The sequence below is a fragment of the Rhinolophus ferrumequinum genome, chromosome 7, assembly GCF_004115265.2.
Source record: "Rhinolophus ferrumequinum isolate MPI-CBG mRhiFer1 chromosome 7, mRhiFer1_v1.p, whole genome shotgun sequence".
NCBI classification, from domain to species: domain Eukaryota; kingdom Metazoa; phylum Chordata; class Mammalia; order Chiroptera; family Rhinolophidae; genus Rhinolophus; species Rhinolophus ferrumequinum.
The window spans coordinates 49,351,534-49,374,034 of NC_046290.1; the positions used below are offsets into that span (position 1 = coordinate 49,351,534).

Consider the following 22,501-nt stretch of genomic DNA (forward strand, 5'->3'; position numbering starts at 1 on the left):
GCAGGAGGGACGAGGCCTCTGGACAGTGGAGGAGGAGGGGAGGGCGCCTAGGCGTGGTGCCAGCAGCCGCGCACTGGAGCCCAGTGGACAGAGCCAAGCGGCGGGCACTCTCGCCCAGCTGGGGAGAGCTGGGGAGCGGCGGGTGGGGCTGAGGGGCGCAGTGGAGCTGGAGCGGCGGAGGCTGCGGAGCGGGGGCACCTGAGGAGGGAGGGGGGAGAGAGGGAGGGGCAGCCGCGCGGACTGAAAGTGGGGAAAGAAGAGGCAGGCAGGCAGGCAGGCAGGCGGGCGCCCTGGCCCCGGGGCCACGGGCGCCGGAGCCCAGCGAGGTGGAGCTGGGCGGCGGCGGGGGCCGAGCTGAGGGAGGAGGGGAAGGCGGAGGCGCGGGGAGCGTGTTTGGGGCGCCGCGGCGGGGAGGGTGGCGGCTGCCGGTGCGCGCTGGGCGCTGTGTGTGCGCGCTCCCCCGCTCAGGCAGGAAGATGGCCCAGAAGGGAAAGTTGGGGTGACGTGCGCGGCCCCCGGAGGCTCGGCTGGGGGTGCCGTGGCGAGCCCGACGGACGGGTGGCCAGACAGGCCAGGGGGCGCGCAGTCCCGGAGCTTCCATCACCGCTACCCAGGCGGCCGCCCCCTCACTGCAGGTGGCCGCGGGTGCGCTGGGTCCCGGCAGCCGGGGGCGCAGGCGAGGTGCGGGGGATCCCGGCCGAGGGATGGGCTGCGCCCCCAGCATTCACGTCTCGCAAAGCGGCGTGATCTATTGCCGGGACTCGGATGAGTCCAACTCGCCCCGCCAGACCACCAGAGTGTCGCAGGGCCCCGCGGCCCCCCTGCACGGCCTCTTCGTTCAGACCGACGCCGCCGACGCCATCCCCTCGAGCTGCGCGTCCGATCCCCGCGGCGCCGCCCGCGTCCGCAGGGCCCGAGCTGAGCTGGGCAGCGGCAGCAGCACAGGCTCGGCAACCCCTTCCGCGACCACCTGCAGGGGCCGGAGGCGCCACTGCTGCAGCAGCGCGGAGGCCGAGACCCAGACCAGCTACTCCAGTGTCAAGGTAAACGCCAGGCACCGGCACCGGCTGGTGGGGGGCTGCCCGCCCCGTCCGTGCGGGCTTTCCCGGGCAAGGGCTCCAAAGGAGTTGAGTGGCCGTGACAGGGTCGGGTTGGGGAGATGATCATGAAGGAGGAGTTTACTTTACATTTGTGGATGTGATGGGGGCCCAGGAGATGTGAGCAGTGAAGACCCCTAGAGGGGTCCTGGGAACTGGTTGTGGCGGAGGGTGGGGTCGGATGGAGAAGGGAGCGCAGTGGGGAGCCCGTGGGCTGGCCGGGTTCCTCCTTGAGGAGAGGAAGGCTGTGGCTCGGTTTAATGCAGGAGGAGGTGTGGGTATCATTGAGAGCATTGGGCGGTGAGTCCGACGGAATGAAATCTGAGCAGCGCGCTGGGTTTGCGTGTCTGGTGGGTGACTGGTGCAGACCGGTGTAAGGATACGTTATCGCCCGTATTCCCTTTTTTACCTGGGAAAACCACCTCGGCTGCCTGGAGTCTTAGGACCAGCGTGGGGGTTTGTGAATGAATGAGGGTGTTTGTGTTTAGTGGGGAGATGTAAGAAGGGAATGGAGGGAGAGATCCAGAATGGAACCTGTTGTTTGTTCCTTGTTTGGGTTGGCTGCATCCTGGACATAATTGAGAGACTCGGGCTGTGAGTTTGGAGGGTGAGCTGAGCTACAGCGAGGGGAATTAGTTTCCAGTGCAGTGTAACTGTCTGAGGATGAACGTTCTGCACATACATCTCGTCTTCCGGGAAAATGGAATTGTGAGGAGATGGAGAAGATTGTGACTGCTGTAAATGATTAAAGCAGTCACTAGCTAATTCTTAATGACAGAAGAAAAATGATTATTTTAATAGTTCCTTTCTGTATGTTCTTAAAATACTAACTATTAAAACGTAGAGGGTTTTCTTTGTGTAAATCTGGCCACTGGATCTTTTATCCTTATAACAAGCAGAATGACCATGGCATATTCCATTGTGCAGAGAGGAAAAAAAAATACATCTCCATTACTCTTAATATTAGAATCACAGCTTTTACATGGTCAGTGGATTACCAGGAAGCGTTCCATTCATTATACACAGTTGTATATTTAATACTGGAAAACTTGTTCCACAGTTGGCCTAGTGTGAGGAGCCTCCTAATCGTCTTTGGATAAAACACAGCTCTCAGTGGAAGAGTGAAGAGAAGCATGGCAGGTGCTGGCTTCAGTTTGGAAGACCAAAAGCTTCTTTTAGTGAACTTATTTTAGCAACATCTGGTTTTGTAACATGAAACTTAACTGATGCTTATTTATACTTGTGGGGTTTCTCTGGTAATAATGTAATATGGTAATATAGTCATCATTATAATTTAAAAATACCATTTATTGAGCACCTACTATCTGCCAGGTATAAGCTTTCTCTCCTAGCTTTTGAATGTTAGCCCTGTGATGATTGGATTTCCAACTGACTGGGGACCTGGATTCATGACAGTACAACCTACCAACTGAACGTGTGTTATAGAGGCGTGTGCTGAACGCTAGTTTTCATTTGTCAAGTTTTCTCTTTCTTTTTTTTTTTTAACACACTGATTCACACAAAGTTAGTATTAGGACAAATTTCAGGGGAATACAATTTTATATTTGGTGAAATAATTAAAATGAGATGTTATCAATAAAGACTATCCTTTTGCCGTCTTGTTGAAAAGGAAATTTGAAGGCATGAAGCAGTAGTTCAGAATGGTGACAACCTATGAACTCTGATACTTTTCTTGGTTGCTTCAGAGAAATTGTGTATTTTTGCCTTTCAGAGTAGCAAGAGTCTCAGTTTAGTACCTGGCAACTCTAGCTACTCCATGTTTGTTCAATGAAAGAAAGAATAATGAATGAATTCATTGCCTATGTTTTAATACTTCCCTCAAGAGGCTAAACTGGAGTAAAAACTGGAGGGAAAGTGAGTCCCAATTATTAGCAGCTAGTATAAACTTGTATAAACATCACTGCTACTTGGCTGAAGTGTTAAAAGGCTTGACCTGGATTGGAATTTGACTCACTTTGCTTTATCAACAAGATTTCCAAATAAGAGCTTAATTTATTCCAAGCCATTACTAGGAATGTTGGGAATGAAACTGCTGGTTCCAGGCTTCAACACTAATTTGCATGTATAGAGCTCAGAAACTATAGATTTGAAATGAAATCTGAGACCAAAATTATTATTTATATGAATCCTACAGAATTATTATTACTAAATTGCTTTAACGTATTTAAGTCCTATTAGGACTTGTGATTCAATGTTACATTATTTTTTCAATCTTCACATGTTCCATACTCTTTTTGTGGTTAAGGTAATTTTGTAAATGCTTTCATTTCTTTTTGGAATAACAATGCTTCCACCTCAAGAGTTTGAGATAGTTGCTAGTCATGATCCCCTCTGCTCCCCTTTTCTAAAATGCTCAAGTAGAAAAGTAAGGTTTTTGCCATTTGGTCCTGTTTACAGTGGTGTGTTGTAAGAGGTTTTTTTTTTTGTTTTTTGTTTTTGTATTTCCTTTTTATACATCAATTATAAACCATATCCTCATTATCTACTTGGTCTCTGGTATCCCCCAGAGTACTAAAATGTGTGCTTGATCTCTCTCTTTTCTAGCAATAATTCATCTCATTAAGCTTTTAGAATGATGGAGCATTATGATGTCAAACATGATGTCAACAGGAACCTTCCTGAATACCTAATTTAAAAAAATGATAAACATTAATAATTCATATGCAGTACAATGATATCATATGGGTTTCCGTTTCCTTTAGATTTGTCTCCCAATTGCTGTAAAAATGCAACTTCCTAGCGATTTGTCTCTCTCTTGTTTTCCTTTTTAAAAATAGTACTCCAACAGGAGAATCCTGCACAATGCTTATTCCTGATAATGTGCCAGTTTTGTAATTCTTGTTCAGAAATCCTCAGAGGAGATGGTTGAATCTCTCTCTGGGAAGATCCGGGCATTCTTACAAGTCTTCTTTTCTCATACCAGCTGTTGCGGCTGGGGAGGCACCTTAGACTAGGCAGTCAGTTGTAGAAAAGACTTTATTGACATATACAGTCCATTGGCAGCCATCTCTATGTAGGTTATCTCTCTTGAGGATCAGGCACAGGAGGTTGTTAATTTCCAAATGATTTTGTGCTGATAGTCAGCGTTGCTAATTCCCCCTCTCTCCTCCATTCATTGTGCTCATTTATTCATTTAGCCAGTATCTGTGCCAGACTCTGTTGTAGCCGCTCGGGATTCAGGGAATATCCATGAAGTTTGGTAAGCAAAGCTTAGTGAAGATGGTGAGTCTCTTGCAAAAGGGTGAGCTAAGCCAGTGACTAACGACTTCTATATCACCCATTCCACGGCCTCTTAGAGTTGACGATATATAAAGGGAAAATAATTAGACACTTTTCTGACCTTGTGGTAAATCATTAATGAGCTTTTTGTTTGGGGGAGGGGTAGAACTGTTTTGAAAAATGTCATTTTTTGAAAAACGTTTTTGAAAAATGCCATTGTTTTCTAAGTCAGTATTCTCAAAATTTAGTGTGCATCAGAATCATCTGCAAGGCTTGTTAAAATACAGATTTTGGGCCCCACCCCGAGTTTCGCATTAGTAGATTTTGGATGGGGTCTGAGAATTTCAATTTCTAACAGGCTTCTAGGAGATGCTAGTGTCGCTATTATTGGCACCACACTTTGAGAACCCCTGCTTTTAAATGCATTAAACTCACTGTCGGTTGACCAGCTGAATTTGGTGGGACCACTTGTACCAGAGTGTATGGTACCACATTGCATGTATTTGGGTTACTAGTTGCAGCCCTGCCTTCATCTCAGTTTATGGGCCGCCTGCCATGTCTATTCATAAAGCCAAACTCGGGGCCTCCAAGGTTAGCTGATAGTCTGTAATTGAGGAGAGGGCTGGACCATGGAGCCCACTCTGGTTTCTTGGGGTTCTATATACCCTCAGGACCCACTGGAGTTTGTAGGTCTTGAGGTCTTGCTTTGCCATTACAGTCCCTCACGTGCTTCTGCCCTGCTGGAGCTGTGTCCTGCATGATGGGAAATTGCAATGCAAGGGAGGACCTTAAAATGAACTGACATGACATGCTGCAGACTCATACTCAATTCTCAGCTCGTGGGGTTCTTGTTAGTCCTTTTCACCATTTTTTTATTATTATTTTAAAATAGAGCATACGGTTTAGTAAGCCCAAGTAAGTTTTGCAAGTTGATTTATTGAAATCCAAATTTTCTTTCTGCCATAGTCCCTCCCGTCTCCCAACGCATTAATTAAATTATAGCCATTGAGCAAATTTTCCTAGTTTTCACAGATTTCTTCAGTAGTTACATTAATTTTTAAGGACTATCAAGTAATTCTCCCTTTTGACTTTGTTAAGTAAGGCCTCAGAACAGAAGGTGTAAGATGCTAACTTTTCAGAAGTGATAGTTCTCTACTGAAATCCCACCCTGGTGACCCCCAGGCAGGATAGGACATACTGATGAGGGCAGGGCAGATCCTATGTACCAGGTTGGTGATGGGTTAAGTCTGGGAATCAGAATAGGAAGGAGGGAGTGAGCCTCATAGAACCAGGAGGGGGACAGAGCCCAGAGCCCAGAAAACAAGCAGAGTAGGGAAGGAGCTGGTGAATGCTTTAGGGCCAGATGGGCAAGTAAAATCTGGAATTCAGGGGCTCAGCAAAGGCAACAGCTGTTGAACTAAGTTGAGACTTCTGACTGGGGAATAGAAGGTATTTACATTTACGTTCTATTTGGGGTTCTCTGCTGAGTGTGAAGAGCGCAGGACTCACAGGAGACGCTGGTGACCAATCAGAAGGCTGTAAGCAAAGCCTGCACCTACGTGAGGCAAGACTAACCAACCAAGCTTTCCTCATCTGTGATCAAATAGTGTCTGGACAGGAAACAGATTGAATATCCACAAGGGTTTAATTGAAAACTATCTAATGAAGGGACTATTTTGGTTGTGTTGGCAGGATGAAAGGAAATCAACAAATAATGCTGAAGCACCACCCTAAGACAAGAAAAAGAGGGCCACCTAGAAGAAGCAATGGGAGAGAATGGTTATGGGAACCTGAGAAACCAAACCTATAGGACAGAGAAGCCCCCAGAAACGGTGGTCTTAAGGAGAAATGCAGTGATTGGAGGCCTGTGGCCTGGCAGGAGGAGCCAAGGCAGTAAATATTTCCCATCACATTGTCCTCCTTTTCATCCCTCTCTGTCTAGACTGGTATGTCCATTTGGCCAAACACATCTGGAAAGCAGAGGGCCAGGGAGTCCATTGATGGAGATTTGCAAGTCGGGTAGAGAATATCCTGACCATACCCCAGAAGGCTCTCTGTAACAAGTGTTTAAAGATGTTCAACGTCATTAGAGATACCCTGGTAAACTCAAACTGAGATGAGCAGCTTTGATGATCATCTAAAATAAGGGTGTGTTTTTTTCAATGGCCACTTATTTTATTATTTATGTGTCCTGTTTGTTTCATAACTAACGATATTAAAATATGTCCAGTTATCTTGTTTGGAGATCTCTAAGTTGTTGCTGAAAACATATCCTCCTCTTTAGTTCACTCTCCTCCATGACTCTGCTCAGACATTTTCTTAGTCATTTTGTGCTCCGATAACAAAATACCATAAACAAGGTGGTTTAAAAAACAGACGTTTATTACTCATTGTTTTGAAGTCTGAGAATTTGAAGTCCAAGATTAAGGTGTCGACAGATTCTGTACCTCTTGAGATGGCCATCTCATTGTGTCTTCACATGTAGGGAGCAAGCACGTTCTGGTCTTTCTCCTCTTTTAAGAACACTAATCCCATCATGGGACCCCCATTCGTGTCCTCATCTAATTATCTTCCAAAGGCCCCACCTTTACATACCATCAGGGGTAGGGCTGCAACATAGGAAATTTGGGGGACACAAACACTCAGTCCATAACACACATGTTTCTGTCATTCTGCCCCTTGCCCATTGTCTCCTGTCCCCAAGATCTCAAAGTCCAGAGGTAGGGGTGGTGAAAGAAAGCCCTCTTCCTAAGTGGGAAGTTCCCTAAGTGGGATCCAAGCTTAGCCAGCTTCTTATGTTTTTGCTCAGTTTGTACTTCCCTGCTTCCTACACCTTTCCTCAATAGCCTCAAAAAGTTAATAAATGAGTTTTACTCAATGTTTATGAGCTGGTATTTTCCATAAAGAATATGTATATTTAAAACATATTTTAAAATATTCAACTGTGTTCTGGAGTTCATTTTTAAAAAATAGGTGTTACAATGGAAGTCTTGGTAGTTTTTATGTTGTAATAGAAACGTAAGTGCTTTTTCGTAGGGAATATATATAGTCAATAATATTGTCATAACTATGTATGGTGTCAGGTGAGTATCACTTCATAAGTTATATAAAGGTCTAGACAGTGTGCTGTATACCCGAAATTAATATAATGTTGAATGTCAACTGTAATTGAAAAAAAGTTTTTTTAAATAATTAAATTTGAAAAAAAAGAAAAGAAAAAGAAAACACTGATTTTTAACAAGTTGCAATATAGGTTAGTTTAGGTTCTATTATTGCTAGCTTCTTCTCCATTTTCTCTCTTCTTCCATTGGCAGAAAAAAGCCAGTGTTTTTTCAGGATTTTGATGCTTTATTCTTTACCATCAACTTCTTGCATCTTCTCTTCTCTGCCTCCTTAGGGACAGTTCACAGAAAAATAGTTGAGAAGCTTGTGATTATTGTAATAAAAATCAGGAGACAATTTTACTTTTGGATAATCCATCAATGAAAGAAAGACTATCTCGTGGTTATCTCATTTCCAAGGCGATTAAAATTTTCATGATATATGGTTTGCACATTTTGCAACAAGGTATGTAGAATAGATATAATAATATTAGCTATTATTTAAGTCCTTGATATTTGCAGAGCACTATATATGCATTGTTTTACCTAATCTACATTAAAAACATTATGAGCCACAAATTATTATTCCCACTTTGTTACAAATGAGGAAATGAGGCTGCCAGAGGTGGAATAAATTGTTCAAGGTGAGGGCTGATGTTTGAATACAAGATTGTCTGAATCCAACTTCAAGGTTCTTATCCACTGAGCTTTACCGCTATTCACACAGGCCTGAAGGCCCAAGGCCAGTACTGGAACTGCAGAGTTCTGCAGAACAGAGAGGTCATAAACAGGAGGTGGGGGGGGGGGCAGTCAGGGGCCTTGTGGGTGAGGTTTTTCCTCTTACATATCCACTGTCACCCCGTGTATTAGCTTGAACTGAGTATTGTTTTGAGATGAGTAGAGAAGGTAAAATGCATACAAAATTGGAGAAGCTTTGGCATAACATGTTGTCATTATTTTCACTGAACACAGTACTTGGCATTTTGTAAATATTGTAGAAATATTACCTGCTAATAATCCTGTGGTTGCTATCATTTCTATTTTAGTAATTAAAATGAGATTTTGGTTATTTAGATTTAGATATTTTTGAAACATGTAATTGTTTTTTATTGGGAAATGTATCTAATGTTCAAGTTGATTGATTTGGCCAACGTAGGTGACTAGATTTATGAAGACATATGCGTTATCGGGAAGCTTTGAAAAACTCTGCCACAGACATGTGTTTGGTCTGCCTCAGCTGTGTTTCCAAAGAAGATGATATAGTAAAATTTTGCCAGTCAAAGGCCCAGGATGGAATTTGAGTTCTATGACCGCTGGACCTACCCAAGGCTTCTGCCTTTGAAGGTTAGAGCCTTGGTGTTAACTTGAGGTGGTTCCATGTGGAATTCTTCTTCGGTATAAACCTGTAACCTGAAGCCTTGGTCTATAATTGGGCTGCAAGCCATTTTCATAGGCTCTGTTGTTTTTATATTGCTTCATTTCCGATGCTGTCAGATGTAGTGTATTGTTGGGGAAATGATACACTGTAAATCCCAGAGGCATTTTCTCTCAGAGAGGAAAGTATAATGTTTAGCTACAGGGACCCAGTTGTCTCTGTGAGTCACAAAACTGAGAGAAGACCCTGAATTTTGGAAATTTTACAGGAAGATACATGAGAAACTTTTTAGCAACCTATCACACAGGGTAACATGTATAAAAAAGAAAAACGCTGTTTTCTAACATCAGAACCACAAATAACATCAAAGCTCTGGACAAGCAAGGTGATGATGAGTTCAGGGTAGGTGGGGCTTTTGTCCACTCCAGGGTACCTGCTGAGAGAACTCCAAGCAAGAGCAATGGCCAAATGGGGAGGAAAGTACCAGTTTAAAAGGCCAGTAATGACCCAATAGTCCAAACCTCACCTGTGAGTGGTCTTTGGGCCACACGAGACGTATCTTCACTTTGACCTTAAGAAACTGATGGACAGTCTTGGCTTAGAAACTGGGTGACTGAGGAAAGCAAAAGTCACTCCATCAGTTGATGCTTCAGAAGCCTCGATAGTGTTTCAAGCTGAGCCTTGGCTGGTGCTAAAAGTTTCTTTTCCCCACAGTCTAATAGAAACTTTGGCTACCATATCTCCCCTCCAGAGTTCTCTCAAGAAAGAGTGACATCCACAACAATGATGGCCAAGTAAAGGCAACAGAGCAAAGGATCAGCTTGACCAATGACTGGGCCAGCATCGGTCACCTTCCCAGAGTGCACCATGTACATGTGTGGAACAGACACACACACACACACACACACACACACACACACACACTCCTACTCTGGAAAGTGGTGCTTGGAGAGGAGGCTTAGGTAGACAAGTTTGCTTGAGATTTTCTGTCTTCTTCCTTCCAAATCTGTCAGGTTGGGTCTGCAAAGCCAGTTGTGGGACCCCTAACCCATCAGATCCCCACAGGCCTTCCGGTCCCTGTGCTCAGCCTCTCTGTCCATCTATTCAATCCCGCGTGGAGCCCACTGTGACCTTTTTCTGCAGTGACCTGGCTCAGTAGGACTCTGACATGGAGCCTTCACCCCTTCAGGAGGAGCTAGTGAGCGCAAGGGAGCGTTCATTGTTCTCTCCTCCCTAAGGGCAGGGTCCGGGAGGAGTGCATTCTCCCCTCCACTTGGTTGATATTTTCAAGAAGGGAGAGGAGGTGGGGTAAAAGGGTGAAACCTCTTCTGTGTGTGAAAGGTGAGAACTTTTTGAATGTAAAAAAAATCAGAAAATGCTTTGACTTTACATAAAAGGCAACCCTCACTTTTATATTCAGATTATGTGACCAAAAGTATACTTTGTAAGCCATCTAGTTGGTATCGGGAGAGGATTTTCCTGTAGAAGCACTGTTAATCATAGCATTTAGGTTTCTAGGTTAGCCCAAAAAAGTATTTAGCCAATTTTGTAGCTGGAAGATATTTACAGAGTTGAAACAATACTGCTTTGAGAGACACATAAAATGGAATTCGAACTAGTGTTGCTTTTGTACCTGTGTCCTTTGGGAAAGCTGGTTTAATTGGAGGGTGATGAGGCAGAGGAGGGAGAACCTGGGAAGTTCCCTCAGGGAGTAATTATCCTAAGTGATCACTGGTGCTCTGAGGAAGTGAGGGGCTCAGGTGGTGTAAGGAGAGAGATGGGGTGCAAGGAGCTCGAGTCTCTTAACCAACTTCACAGGGCGAGGGACTCAGCTCCTCCTGCTAAACTGCCCTCTTTTCATTGTGCTGTTTCATCTCCAACAGCACTAAAGGGGTGTGTCTCACTTTTTTGAGTCACTTATTTTCTATTTCATCTACAAATATTCCAGTGTGTGTCTTTTAACTCTAATAATAATTTTTTTTTAATTGCAAAACCATTATACACCAAAAAATTTAATGCCTACTCTCTTAGTCAATTTGGGCTGCTGTAACAAAAATACCATAGACCGGGTGGCTTAGAAACAATAGAAATTTACTTCGCGCAGTTCTTGGGCTGAGAAGTCCAAGATCAGAGAGCTAGCAAATTTAGTGTCCAGTGAGGACCCCTTCCTGGTTCATAGCCGCAGTCTTCACGGTGTCCTCATTTGTCACAGAAGGGGCAGGGGATCTCTGGGGCCTCTTTTATAAGGCACTAATCCCATGTATGAGAGCTCTCCTCTCATGACATAATCACCTTCTAATACCATCACACGGGGGGTGAGGATTTCAACATATGTAATGGGGGGGGCAAACATTCAGTCTGTAGCAACTACTGTACTTAGTATCAATCACATTTTTCTAATTGCCTTGTTAATTATTTCCTTAGCTTATTGGTATCCAAATAAGAGCCACTCATTGTGATTGGTTGATGTGCCTTTTAAGTCTCTTTTTATCTATAGGTTCCCCATGCCTCTCTCTCTCTTCACTTGCAGTTAGTTTGTTGAGGACCCTGGGTTGTTTGTCATGTAGATTTTCTCCCAGTCTGTGTTTTCCTTTTTTGCATCCCCGGGGTGCATCTAACACATTTCTGGGCTTTCTGTGTTTGCTAGAAATTTGTAGTTAGATTTAGAAGTTTCAGATTATGCTCAATTTTAGGGGGTGGGCGTCAGGCAAGAATAAGTATATTTTAGATGATATTGTGTTCTCATATCAGGAAGCATAAAATGTTTGGTTGTCTCTTTGCTGTGATGCTCACTAATATTAGCTATCATTGCTTACATCCATCCACCATTAGGGCGTGTAAAACGGTGATATTCTTGTTCTGTCATTACTTACTCACTTATTAGCTGGAATGTTTCTAAAAAGAGAAACTCCCTCTCACCAACTAGTTGGTTTCCCTGGGACAGAGTTTCTATAGGAAAGGCAGATTAAATGTGTGAATCTTTCCTGTTATTTCCAGTTTTCAAAATAATGAGTTGATTCCCTAGCATTCTCCTAAGGCGACAATGACATTTTTTATTTTTTACTTGTTTCTGTGTGCTTGCTTCGTATCATTATGGATCACACATATATTTACAGTAAAAGACACATTGCCATTAATTCTCCTCAAAATACACCCCTTGCTTTGAACACACTTATCCCATCGTTCTTGCCACTTTCTGAGGCAATTCTGGAAGTCCTCTTTCGTGTCTTTAGTTGCACTGTCCTGGCTGCCTTGATGTCCTGAATCAATTCAAAACATTTTCCTTTCATGGTCATTTTGACTTTAGGGAAGAGCCAGAAGTTGCATGGTGCCAGAACTGGTGAATAAGGTGGGTAAGGACATACCATAATGTTTTTATTTGACAGAAATTGCCATATACCAGAAGCAATGTGTGACACAGAGCATTGTCATGATGGAGGATGATTCACAACACACTTTAAAACACACCTTCTGTCAAACGTAGCTCACACCCGACTAACTGCACTGAACAAGTTGAAACTTGTCACACACACACTGTTATAAGGTTCGTCGCGTCACTTTCTGTATTGAAGATCCCTGCCTTTCCATTGGATGGCACTCGGTAGCAGCATTCACTGTATTTTATGATCACAGCAGAAGGGCTCCAGGTCACACATCGCTTCTGGTACATAGGAGGTAGTGGTAGGAAATTGGGATGTGGGCAAAAGGAGGAGACAGTAGGAATGGCTTCTGCTAAATGGCAGTGGCACAGTTTAACAGTGATGGTGCAGCCCTGCCCTGGTGAGTGTGGGCCTGGGGGTGCCAGCCCAGGGTGTTCTGATCTCTGGATTTACCCTTCCACATTCTTAGTTTTTCCAACTCACCCCCCATCTTCTGTTTGCTACTTCATACCTTCCTACACCTTGTAAACAGACCTTTATATTGATCTGTCTCTGCTTAATATATGTGGAATGTTTTCTGTTTTTCCCACTGGACACTTGGGGTCTGAGGTCAGAGACAACTAGGTTGTAATCTCTTATTTACTTAGTTCTGTGACTTAAGGTCTTTAACATTCAATTTCTTCCTCTGTCTAAGGGGGATAGTAAAAGTACTTAACCTCACAGAGTTGTTATGAGGTTGATAAAATAATATACGTGACATTGTTAGCTTTGAACATAACTCTCAATAGTGTTGCCTGCTATGGATAACAACATACAAGCCAATTTTTGAAGGCTCATCCTTTGACATTTTTTTATTATAGAAAAATTCAAATGTAGAGAGAATAGTATAATAAAACTTCACCGACATACCACCCAGCTTCAAAAGTTGTAAAATTAGGTTTTACTTTTATCTATACCAACCACTCTCCTCCCTACTCTGGGATTATTTAAAAGCAAATCTAAAACCTCATATTATTTCTGCTGTAATTATTTCAGCATGTGTCTCTAAGAGATAAGGACTGTTTAAAAAACAAAAATGATACTAATTAGCGTACCTAAAAATTAAAATAATTTCTTAATATCATCAAATACCAAGATAATGTTCAGATTTCCCTAATAATCTCATAAATGTCTTTGTTTTTGTTTTTTTTTTAAATTTCTTATTTGAATCATCTTCGGAATAAGATCCACTTGTTGTAATTGGTTGGTATGTTTCTTGAGTATTTTTTAATCAATAGAGCCCCTTTCTCTCCTTTCTCCCTACAATTTGTTTGTTGAAGAAACTGGGTCGTTCGTCCAGCAGAATTTCTCACAGTCGGGATTTTGCTGATTCCCTTCCTGTGGTATCATTTACCACGTTTTTCTGGCCGTGGATCTTGGTAGTTAGATCTAGAGGTATGTGTTGCTGGTTGGGTTCAGGTTTATTTATTTATTTATTTATTTTGGCACGACTACCTTATGAGTAGTGATGTATACCTCCATCAGGAGGCAAATAATGTCTGGTTCTCTCTCTTTTTGTGAAGCATTAGAGAGGAGGGAATACATATTTATTTTTTAAATAGGGAAGGTATTTGATGTGTGGATGAGGTAGATATGGGAGATGGCGCAGTCTGGAATGACGCCTGGGTTTTGGCTCCGTTTTGGTAGAACATCCTTGTTGGGGACCAGGGGAAAGAGAAGGAAGCAGAGGGAAAGGAAGGGTGGATGGAAGAGGGCTATACGTGTGTATGTAGGATTGCAAATTTAGTGATTGGCTACAGGAGAACTTAATTCAGATATTCTCTGCAATGTGTATGTTCTCAATTTAATCAATGTAACTATGCAAATTTACTTTCTAGTTAAACCATATGCCTCAGTGATAGGAAATACGGAATTCATTTCCCTTGCAACCAGTTTGATAAAAGATAGTGTGAGAATTTTAGTAAGCTTAGATCACAGGTGGGAAGTCCCTGTCTAGTCCTGACTAGTCTGTTATAATCTGAGTGCAAGTAATGCTTTGGAATACTAGGTATGAAGTGTCACACTGGCTTTTTGTTTAATTGAGATATAATTCACATAACATAAAAGTTACCATTTTAAAGTGTGTAATTCAGTGGATTTTAGTATATTCATTATGTTGTGCAACTACCACCGTCTAATTCTAGAATATTTCCATCAACCTCAAAAGAAACTCCAAACCTATTAGCAGTCAGTCCCAATTTCCTTTTTTCCCATCCCTTGGCAACCATCAGTCTACTTTCTGTCTCTATAGATTTGCTTATTCTGACTATTTCATATAAATGGCCTCGAATAGTATGTGGCCTTTTGTACCTGGCTTCTTTCACTGAGCATAATGTTTTCATGGTTCATCCATGTTGTAACATGTATCAGTGTTTTATCCCTCTTATTGCCAAATAATATTCCATTGTATAGATATACTACTTTTGGTTTATCCATTTATCCATTGATGGACATTTGGGTTGTTTCCACTTTTTGCTACTCTGAACATTGTTGTACAAGTTTTTGTGTGGACATATGCTTTCATTTCTTTTGAGTATATACTAGGAATAGAATTGCTGGGTCTTATGGTAATTGTACGCTGAACTTTTTGAGGACCCACCAAACTTTTCCAATGCAGCTACACCATTTTACATTTCCACTAACATGTATAAGGGTCCCTCTTTTTCTACATCCTCACCAACACTTGTTATTATCTGTCTTTTTTATCATAGCCATTCAAGTGCGTGTGAGGTGGGATCTTACTGTGGTTTTGATTTTTATTTTCCTGATGGCTAATTCAGCATTGTTTTTAAGAATTAAAGGAGATACCATAGGTGATGTCTCACATGAATTTGCGTCTCAGTTCTCTGCTAGATTGGCAGGACCCCTCCCCCCCAGAATTACCGTATTAGTGTTCCTTGTTATTTTTATTTACACTGCAGCCTTTTAGCTTATGAAGGCAGAGCAGAGGCATAACTCATCACTGGGCTTGACTCTCATGTGGCCATCCATATACTCACGCATGCCAAAATCCCCTGTGGAGCCCTATCCCAGAGTGCTAGAATCACAATGTAATGGGCTCCAGCCTGTGCATTGAAAAAAAAAAAAGCTACATAGTCTAACAGGAATAATCCACAAGATCTTGAAGAAAGGCAAGAGAAGGGCGTTTCCAGAATCCTTAAATGTTTCTTTCTTTTACTGCCACAGGAGGCACTCTGGAGTACATGCAATTTAGCTCTCATAATAACCCCTGAGAGGTCACCTTTTTTGCAAGTTGAAAACTTCGGTTCAGATTTGGTTCAAAAGCTTAATATGAATACGAAATCATTAGAAGCACTGAAAGTAAATGTGGGGCCAGGTTTCTGATTTGGGCACAATGAGTCACATGGTGTATGTTGGTTCTTGATATTTGTTTTGCTAATTTAGAGGGAATGGTGGTAAAGATAATTCCCAGATGGTGGCTCATGAAAAGCCCAGGTGTACTGTGTTTCCCCAAAAATAAGACCTAGCTGGACAATCAGCTCTAATGCATGTTTTGGAGCAAAAATTAACATAAGGTCTTATATAAGACCTGGTATTATATTATATTATATTATATTATACCTGGTATTATATTACATTATATTATGTTATATTATATTATATTATATTTTACCCGGTATTATAGTAAAATAAAACTGGGTCTTATATTAATGTTTGCTCCAAAGGACGCATTAGAGCTGATTGTCCAGCTAGGTCTTATTTTCAGGGAAACACGGTAGTTGTTTTGGAATTTTCTCCATGCTCATATGAACACAGTTGCAGCTGATGGTATGGATATTGGCAGTACAGCAAAGCAAATAATCCAAGCTCTGAAGGCCGAGCCCAAAAGGACTTGGGGAAGGTCTGTGAAAACCTGCCCTACCTACCTTTCCAACTCTTCCTGCTGCTTATTTTTATTACATAGCGTTGCTTTGTGGATGGATGTGAAGTTCCTTAGGAAACATCCTGTGTCTCCTTAAGCTACTCTTCCCTGATTACAGTGGAATGAGGTGCCTTTAGGTTTTTAAGGAGGGAATTTCAAATCATCTTCTTTTCTAGCTTCTTTTGTATGATCATCAGAGAAGGTAGAAATGATAATAATGGTTATAATGTCAAAAAGGAGTAGAGTGACAAAAGGTTTTGCTACATGTTAATTCATAATTTATTGCAATTGTCAAGTTGCATCAGTCAGGGTCCCTCGGGAAACAGTTCATTCCAGATGGTTCTAATGAAGACACTTAACTGTAGATTCTGCTTACAGAGGGGTGAGCAGAGATTCGGGACGACAAGGGACAGTGAAGTGCCTCAGCTGGCAACTATAGGAAGCTCTAACTGGTCTTGGGCTGAAGGGGCCGGGAAAGGAAAAAGCATGGTTTGCTGTGGGGCCCCTGGTAGGAGCTGTACTTAGGAAGGCAGAAGCAACTGCTGGGCCAGGGCCCTGAAGCAGGGAGGAGTGCAGAAGAAATTACCCCCCTCTCACTCCTCGCCCTCCAGTGCCCTGCCAGTACCTCCAATTGTGGGCACCCAACGTGACACCAGCTGGTAAGGGTGGCTGGTGGTGCAGGATGCAGAGGTGAGGCGATGGGTGGTGGTTTGCAAGTGGAGACCAGTTTGCACAATAACCAACTATTTTACAGTGAACATATTTTATTTTTTGTTCATTTTAGTAGGTGTTATTTTAGGGAACTTTGAGAAATATTGCAAGTATAGAAAAACGTCTGTTTCTCATTTTTAAAAAAATTCCACTGTATTTCACATTTACTTATGTAAAAGCTTCTTATCTCTTAGGTGGCAGACTTCATTATGAAGTCTCTTAAACTTTGTGTTTTTTTCTCATTTTCCCAATACATTGGTGCATATTATTGTACCGTGAGGACCCTGAAACAGAGAGAGTGGCACTATCTTTCAGATTGGTGAGTTTTAAATTCCTCCTTTTCAGATTAGTGTGTGGATGTTAGTGAATTATTCAGAGGTGGTCACTTGTCTTCAAATCAAATTATTCAAAGTAGAATTTAGTTAAGGGGTTTTGTAGCCATCACTGAAGGGAAGATGTAGTGTGTTAGAGACATCCAGATAGCTGCATATGTCTCCCTGCAGACAGAGCTGGGAATTATTTTGCTCCCTACATTGATGAATTAGGCTGACTTGAAATGTTTGTGATGACTGAATGACCCGTTCTCTGTCGCTACAGAGAACGTGTAATTCTCCGAGGTCTGAGCAAAGAACAGATGAAGGTCTGTGTCTCTGGGTGTCTATGGGGTTACTAGGAAATGATTTTCAAAGTGTATCTTGGTGATGCAGCAGGTTGAACTTTTTTGTGCAGCGTTGCCATGGAAACCAAGTGCATCATTGCCTTGTCTGACTAATTTATCTTTTAATGACAAAAAAATTGTAATTCAGGGTTAACACATAAAACATAATAAAAAATAAAGTCATAAAAAATCAATAACTTTAAGGGGAATACTGCTGTAAGTAGCACATCTTTTGAATTGGAAGATTTCACTGGCAGTGTAATTCACATTGGTCAGGGCTTGGCGGTGTGAAGTAGAGGAAGCTAACAGTTTGTTTTCCTTCTTGTTTCTGGAGTAAGAAAACCATGACTTCACCCTGTAGCTTATTGCCGTGGGGTTTTATTACCAACCTCAGCTCCTGAGTTTATGTAAAGTGGACAGCAGCACCCAGTCACTAGGAGTCTTGCAAGGTTCCCAAGGATTTGTTCTTTGGTTCGTTGGTTTTATGTCTCCCTTCCACCCTCCAGCACCCCCACTCCAAGAGCAGGCTGTGGCATGACAGTGATGGCCCTACCTTTCACAGGGGCCTGTCAGATGGAAATGATGCCCTAGGCGTGCTCTCTCTGCGAAGCACCTGAGCACCCCCACCTCTTCAGGAGCAGAGCCTGGAGCAGAGTCTGCTCTGACTTCCAGTGGTAGTCACAAGGGCCTTTACGGAAGGGAGACGCCCTCTTCTACAGAGTGGGGGCAAAATCTAGCACCGCAGATATGATGGATGCTGCTTACACCTGATCACTAGCTTATTAGGATAAACTTTCAAATGAAAAAGTACTTAGGATAGAAGAACTGAACTGAAAGGACATTTTAATACTGTATTTAGTAGTTCATCTGCCTCCAGAGAGATTTAGCTCCTGGAGTTTCATTCCCTACTCCCCAGGGGTGTGTGTGTGTGTGCAGTAGTAGTAGTAGTAGTAGTAGTAGTAGTAGACTTTTGTTGCATTGAATTAAACCTACTCATTCGTTTTAGACCTTTCCAAAATATCTTTTATTAATATTTCCAAGTTTAATATATGTTTGAGTTTTTTGCATTTAAGGAGGAAAAGGTTGACTCTTGGTACGTGTCCTAAGATTGATAATGGAAACAAACCAATTTAAATCAGTATTTCCCTGAGTGGCACTTAAGGCCCGAATTTATTTTTATTCATTCATTCCTTTAGCATACATTTACTGAGCACCTACTTTGTGCTGGGTACTTCTGGTGCACCTATTAAGTACAAAGTAGTTGACAGGCGCTAGGAGGTGCTTTCAAGGAGTTGAAGGCCGAGGCTAGCCAGAGCCCGAGGATTGTCCAGAGTGGCTGCAACCAGGAGGAGGCCGTCTGGGAGCCGTATTGGGATCCCCTTGTGGAGGTCCCTGCATTCCCATGGCTTGCTTCTTAAAGCTTTCACTGTTCCTCAGTTCCAGCGTCTTGGCTGCAGTTCTTGATGACAGCCCGGTGTTTTCGTATGACCTTCCAGTGTTGACCTTCTGTAAAGAATGTCACCTTGGTTGGTAAAATGGCCCCCAAAACCTAGCACTGGAAAGACCAAGGAGTTCTTGAGTCCATCCCATGGCATTTTGTCTTCTGCTTTGATCCCTACTGCTTCCATCTCCATGTGGGCCTCACGGTGGGAGTGGGGCCTTCCTCCCCACTTTAGTAGTCTGGCCAAATCATACACCTGAGGTTCTGTCTGTGCTTCCAGAGTGGAGCTAACACAAGACTGTCATTGTCAAGAAGACTTCATCGAAGACTCAAGGATCAGTGAAGAGAAGAAGCAGAGTGACTGCACAGAAGCTAGACCCTCTGGTTTGCTCTCAGATGCTGGCAGCCCTTGTCCAGTCTGCCAGAGACTTAGTCAGGCCTTCCCTTAGCTTTTGTCTTTCCAGAGCAGTTTGGCCTTTATCCTCTGTCTTCTAGAGTGCTCCCTAAGATTCCCAGACCCCTAAAGTCCAGGTGAGGCTAAGACCCTTCTAGGATATATGTCCTCTTTGAGAATAAGTGGCTGAGAGCTTTTGCTTTGGAATTCTAGCTCACCCTGTTCCTAGCTGAATAGTGTTTAGGCTGTTTTCTCATGTGTTTATTGTGAGTAGTGAGGATTAAATGATGGGAAATACTCCATGGAATGCCTGACACTTGGTAAATGCTTGTGATCATTACATTATTGGAATGACCTTTCCTTCCAGTTGTCTACCCTATCTACGAGGGCCATCCTTAGCTCTTCTGGTCGCAGCATAACTGCGACAGCCTTCATCCCAAGAGGAACCCCGCAGAACCCTGGAATCTGTCACTTATGTTATACCACAGTGGCTCTAGCAAGCCCTTGTATCACAGAAAAAATTCACAGCCCTTCTTTCCTTCTAGTATTTATCTATATATTGTATGTGAGTGTGTGTGTGTGTGTGTGTGTGTGTGTGTGTATGTGTGTGTAGGTGAACTCCAAGTTAGGAAACGTAAAAGTGGGGGCATAGACCAAACTTTGGCTGTATTTATTGATCTTTTATTGTGTCTTCAACCGATGAAGTATTCAGAGTAGACTGCTGTGAAAGTCCAGCATTTTACCCACTGGCTGTGTGCCAGAATGGGAATGAGATTCTGTGGACTATCCCTGTGCTCTCCCTGTTAGGCACTCATTCTCTCACAAGGACCAGGAGACCACAGGCAGGGCATTCATTGAGTCGGTTGTGCAGCAAGTATTTGTTGAGTGCCTACTATGCATATGTCTTCAGTTCAGGGAGTACAAACATGGTCCTTGCTCTCGTGGACCTTACGCTATAATTCATTCACCATTTTCGTTCATTTAACATCTTGAAATTCTGTGTTCTTTTTCCAAACAATAAGGAATATGTCTTTCATAGCCTTCTCTTTTTTTTCACTTACACTTTCATTAATTTATTTGTTCAGCAAATATTGATTGGGTATATGTCAGGCAAAATGTTTAAGATATTAGATTATAGCAGCAAAAAAAGGACAAAAGTTCCTGACTTCTAAGAGCTTATAGTCTAGGTGGGAGAGACTACCAATAAAATAAAAGTAAAATATAAATATTGTTATGGACTGAATGTTTGTGGCCCCACCTCCGCCACCCCAGATTCATATGTTGAAACCCTAACCCCCACTGGGGTGGTATTAGAATGTAGGGCCTTTGGGAGGTAATTAGGGTGTGAGGGTGGAGCCCTCATGAATGGGATTAGTGCCCTTAGAAAAGAGACCTCCCCAAAGAGTTCTCTTATCTCTTGTCTGCCATGTAAGGACTCAACTAGAAGTTGACACTGTACAACCTGTAAGAGGGCCCTTTCCAGAACTTGACCTTGTTGGCACTCTGATCTTGGATTTCCTGCCTCCAAAACTGGGAGAAATAAAATTCTGTTGTTAATAAGCTACCAATGTATGGTACTATGTTCCAGCAGCCCCGACTGAGACAAATATGTTAGTGATAAGTGTGAGGGAGGAAAGCAATTCAGGGAAGGGAAAGAAAATGACCTTCTAAAGGAGCTAACACATGACATTTCATTGATGTTAAGATACACTTTTTCAAAAAAACAGTTTTGCGGCTCTAAAATTGGGATGCACCTTATAATTGATAGCATTTGCTACTTTAATTGACACTGTTTATGTAAAGGACAGATAAAATAATGGTGTGTCTTAGAATGTACACGTCTTAGATTTAATTACAATGACAGCCCTCCCCATGTACCAGGCACTGTTTTGAACAATTTACATTAATTCACTGAATCCTCACAACAACCTTATTAGGTTGGTACTATTATTCTCCTCCATCTAAAGATGAGAAAACTGAAGCCCAGAGAGATGAAGTCACTCAAGGTCACACCACCAAGAAGTGGCGAAGTCAGGATTAGAACCCAGGGTGGCTGACTGTGGAATCTGGGCTCTTAACTGCTGTGATGTATTATCAGAGAGAATCTTCCTGAATGGTAACTTTTGAGATAAGACGTGAAGGAGGTGAGGACGCAAGCCACAGTGGATATCTGGAGGGAGAGTGTCCCAGAGACAGGTAGACCCTGAGCCTGGAATGTGCTTGGCATTTTGAGAGCCCCAACCAGGCCTGTGACTTTGGAGTGGAATAAGTGAGAGGGAGGGGCGGGGGAGATGAAGTCAAGTCAGAGAGCCGAGGGGTAGGCACATCATGTGTCTGCTCTAGTCTGTTGTAAGGACTCTTGTAAGTCTTATTATAAGGACTCTTCAAAGATGTTTGTTTTGAACCAGATGGGAGCCACTAGAGGGTTCTGACCAGAGGAGTGATTTATTTTTACTAGGATTGTTCTGTTCTGCCTGCAACATTGAAAATAGTCTGAAAGAGGCAAGTTAGGAGCTCACTGGAATAATTCAGGAGGGAGATGTCAGTGGCTTGGATGAAAGTGGTAGTCGCAGTGGTGGTCCTAGCGGTAGATATATACATTTGAGAGTTATCAGTACATAGATGACACTGAAAGCTGTGAACCTGAATGGAGTCACCAAGGGAGTGAGTGTGGACAGAAAAAAGAAGAGATCCCAAAACTAGATTAAGTCCTGGGGCACCCAGCATTCAAACGGCTACATACAGCAGCTCTATTTTTTAAAATGATAACTTTGGAACCTTTAAATACAAAATCTGAAAGGCAGTTTGGCCAGATGCTTGTGGTTTCTTTAGCAAATCGATGTACTTTTGCCATTTCCCCTGAGAAATCATGCAGTGGCTAATGTGAACTTTGCTTTAAGAACACATTGTCCCATGAGAGAGTCCGGGATGGTAGTTGGGAACGGGGCTTGGCTATCAGACAGACTTGGACTCCAGTCTTGTCCTTGTCACTTAGTAACTGTGTGACCTTGGTCAACCTACTGAACCTTGCCAACCTCCTTTCCTTCATGGATAAAGCACAGAGAAAAATCATGTGCTTATATGACCCAGTTGCTGTGTGGTTCAGTGAAGTAATGTAGGTAACGTTCTTCAGATGCTGCTCATAAATGTCAGTGATGATTTTTACTATGGTTGGTTTTGTG

General features: G+C 42.7%; 1 protein-coding gene across 3 annotated transcripts in view; it reads left to right on the forward strand.

The window, feature by feature from the left end:
• Positions 1-370: 370 nt before the first annotated feature.
• The window catches only part of PDE8B (phosphodiesterase 8B), a 205,302-nt gene continuing 183,171 nt past the window's right edge, over positions 371-22,501 (forward strand). For all 3 annotated transcript variants that reach the window (XM_033110238.1, XM_033110239.1, XM_033110240.1), the window contains exon 1: positions 371-1,043. In XM_033110238.1, coding sequence (XP_032966129.1) covers positions 705-1,043 — 339 coding nt within the window. In that variant the 5' untranslated portion in view covers positions 371-704. The remainder of the gene's footprint in view (positions 1,044-22,501) is intronic.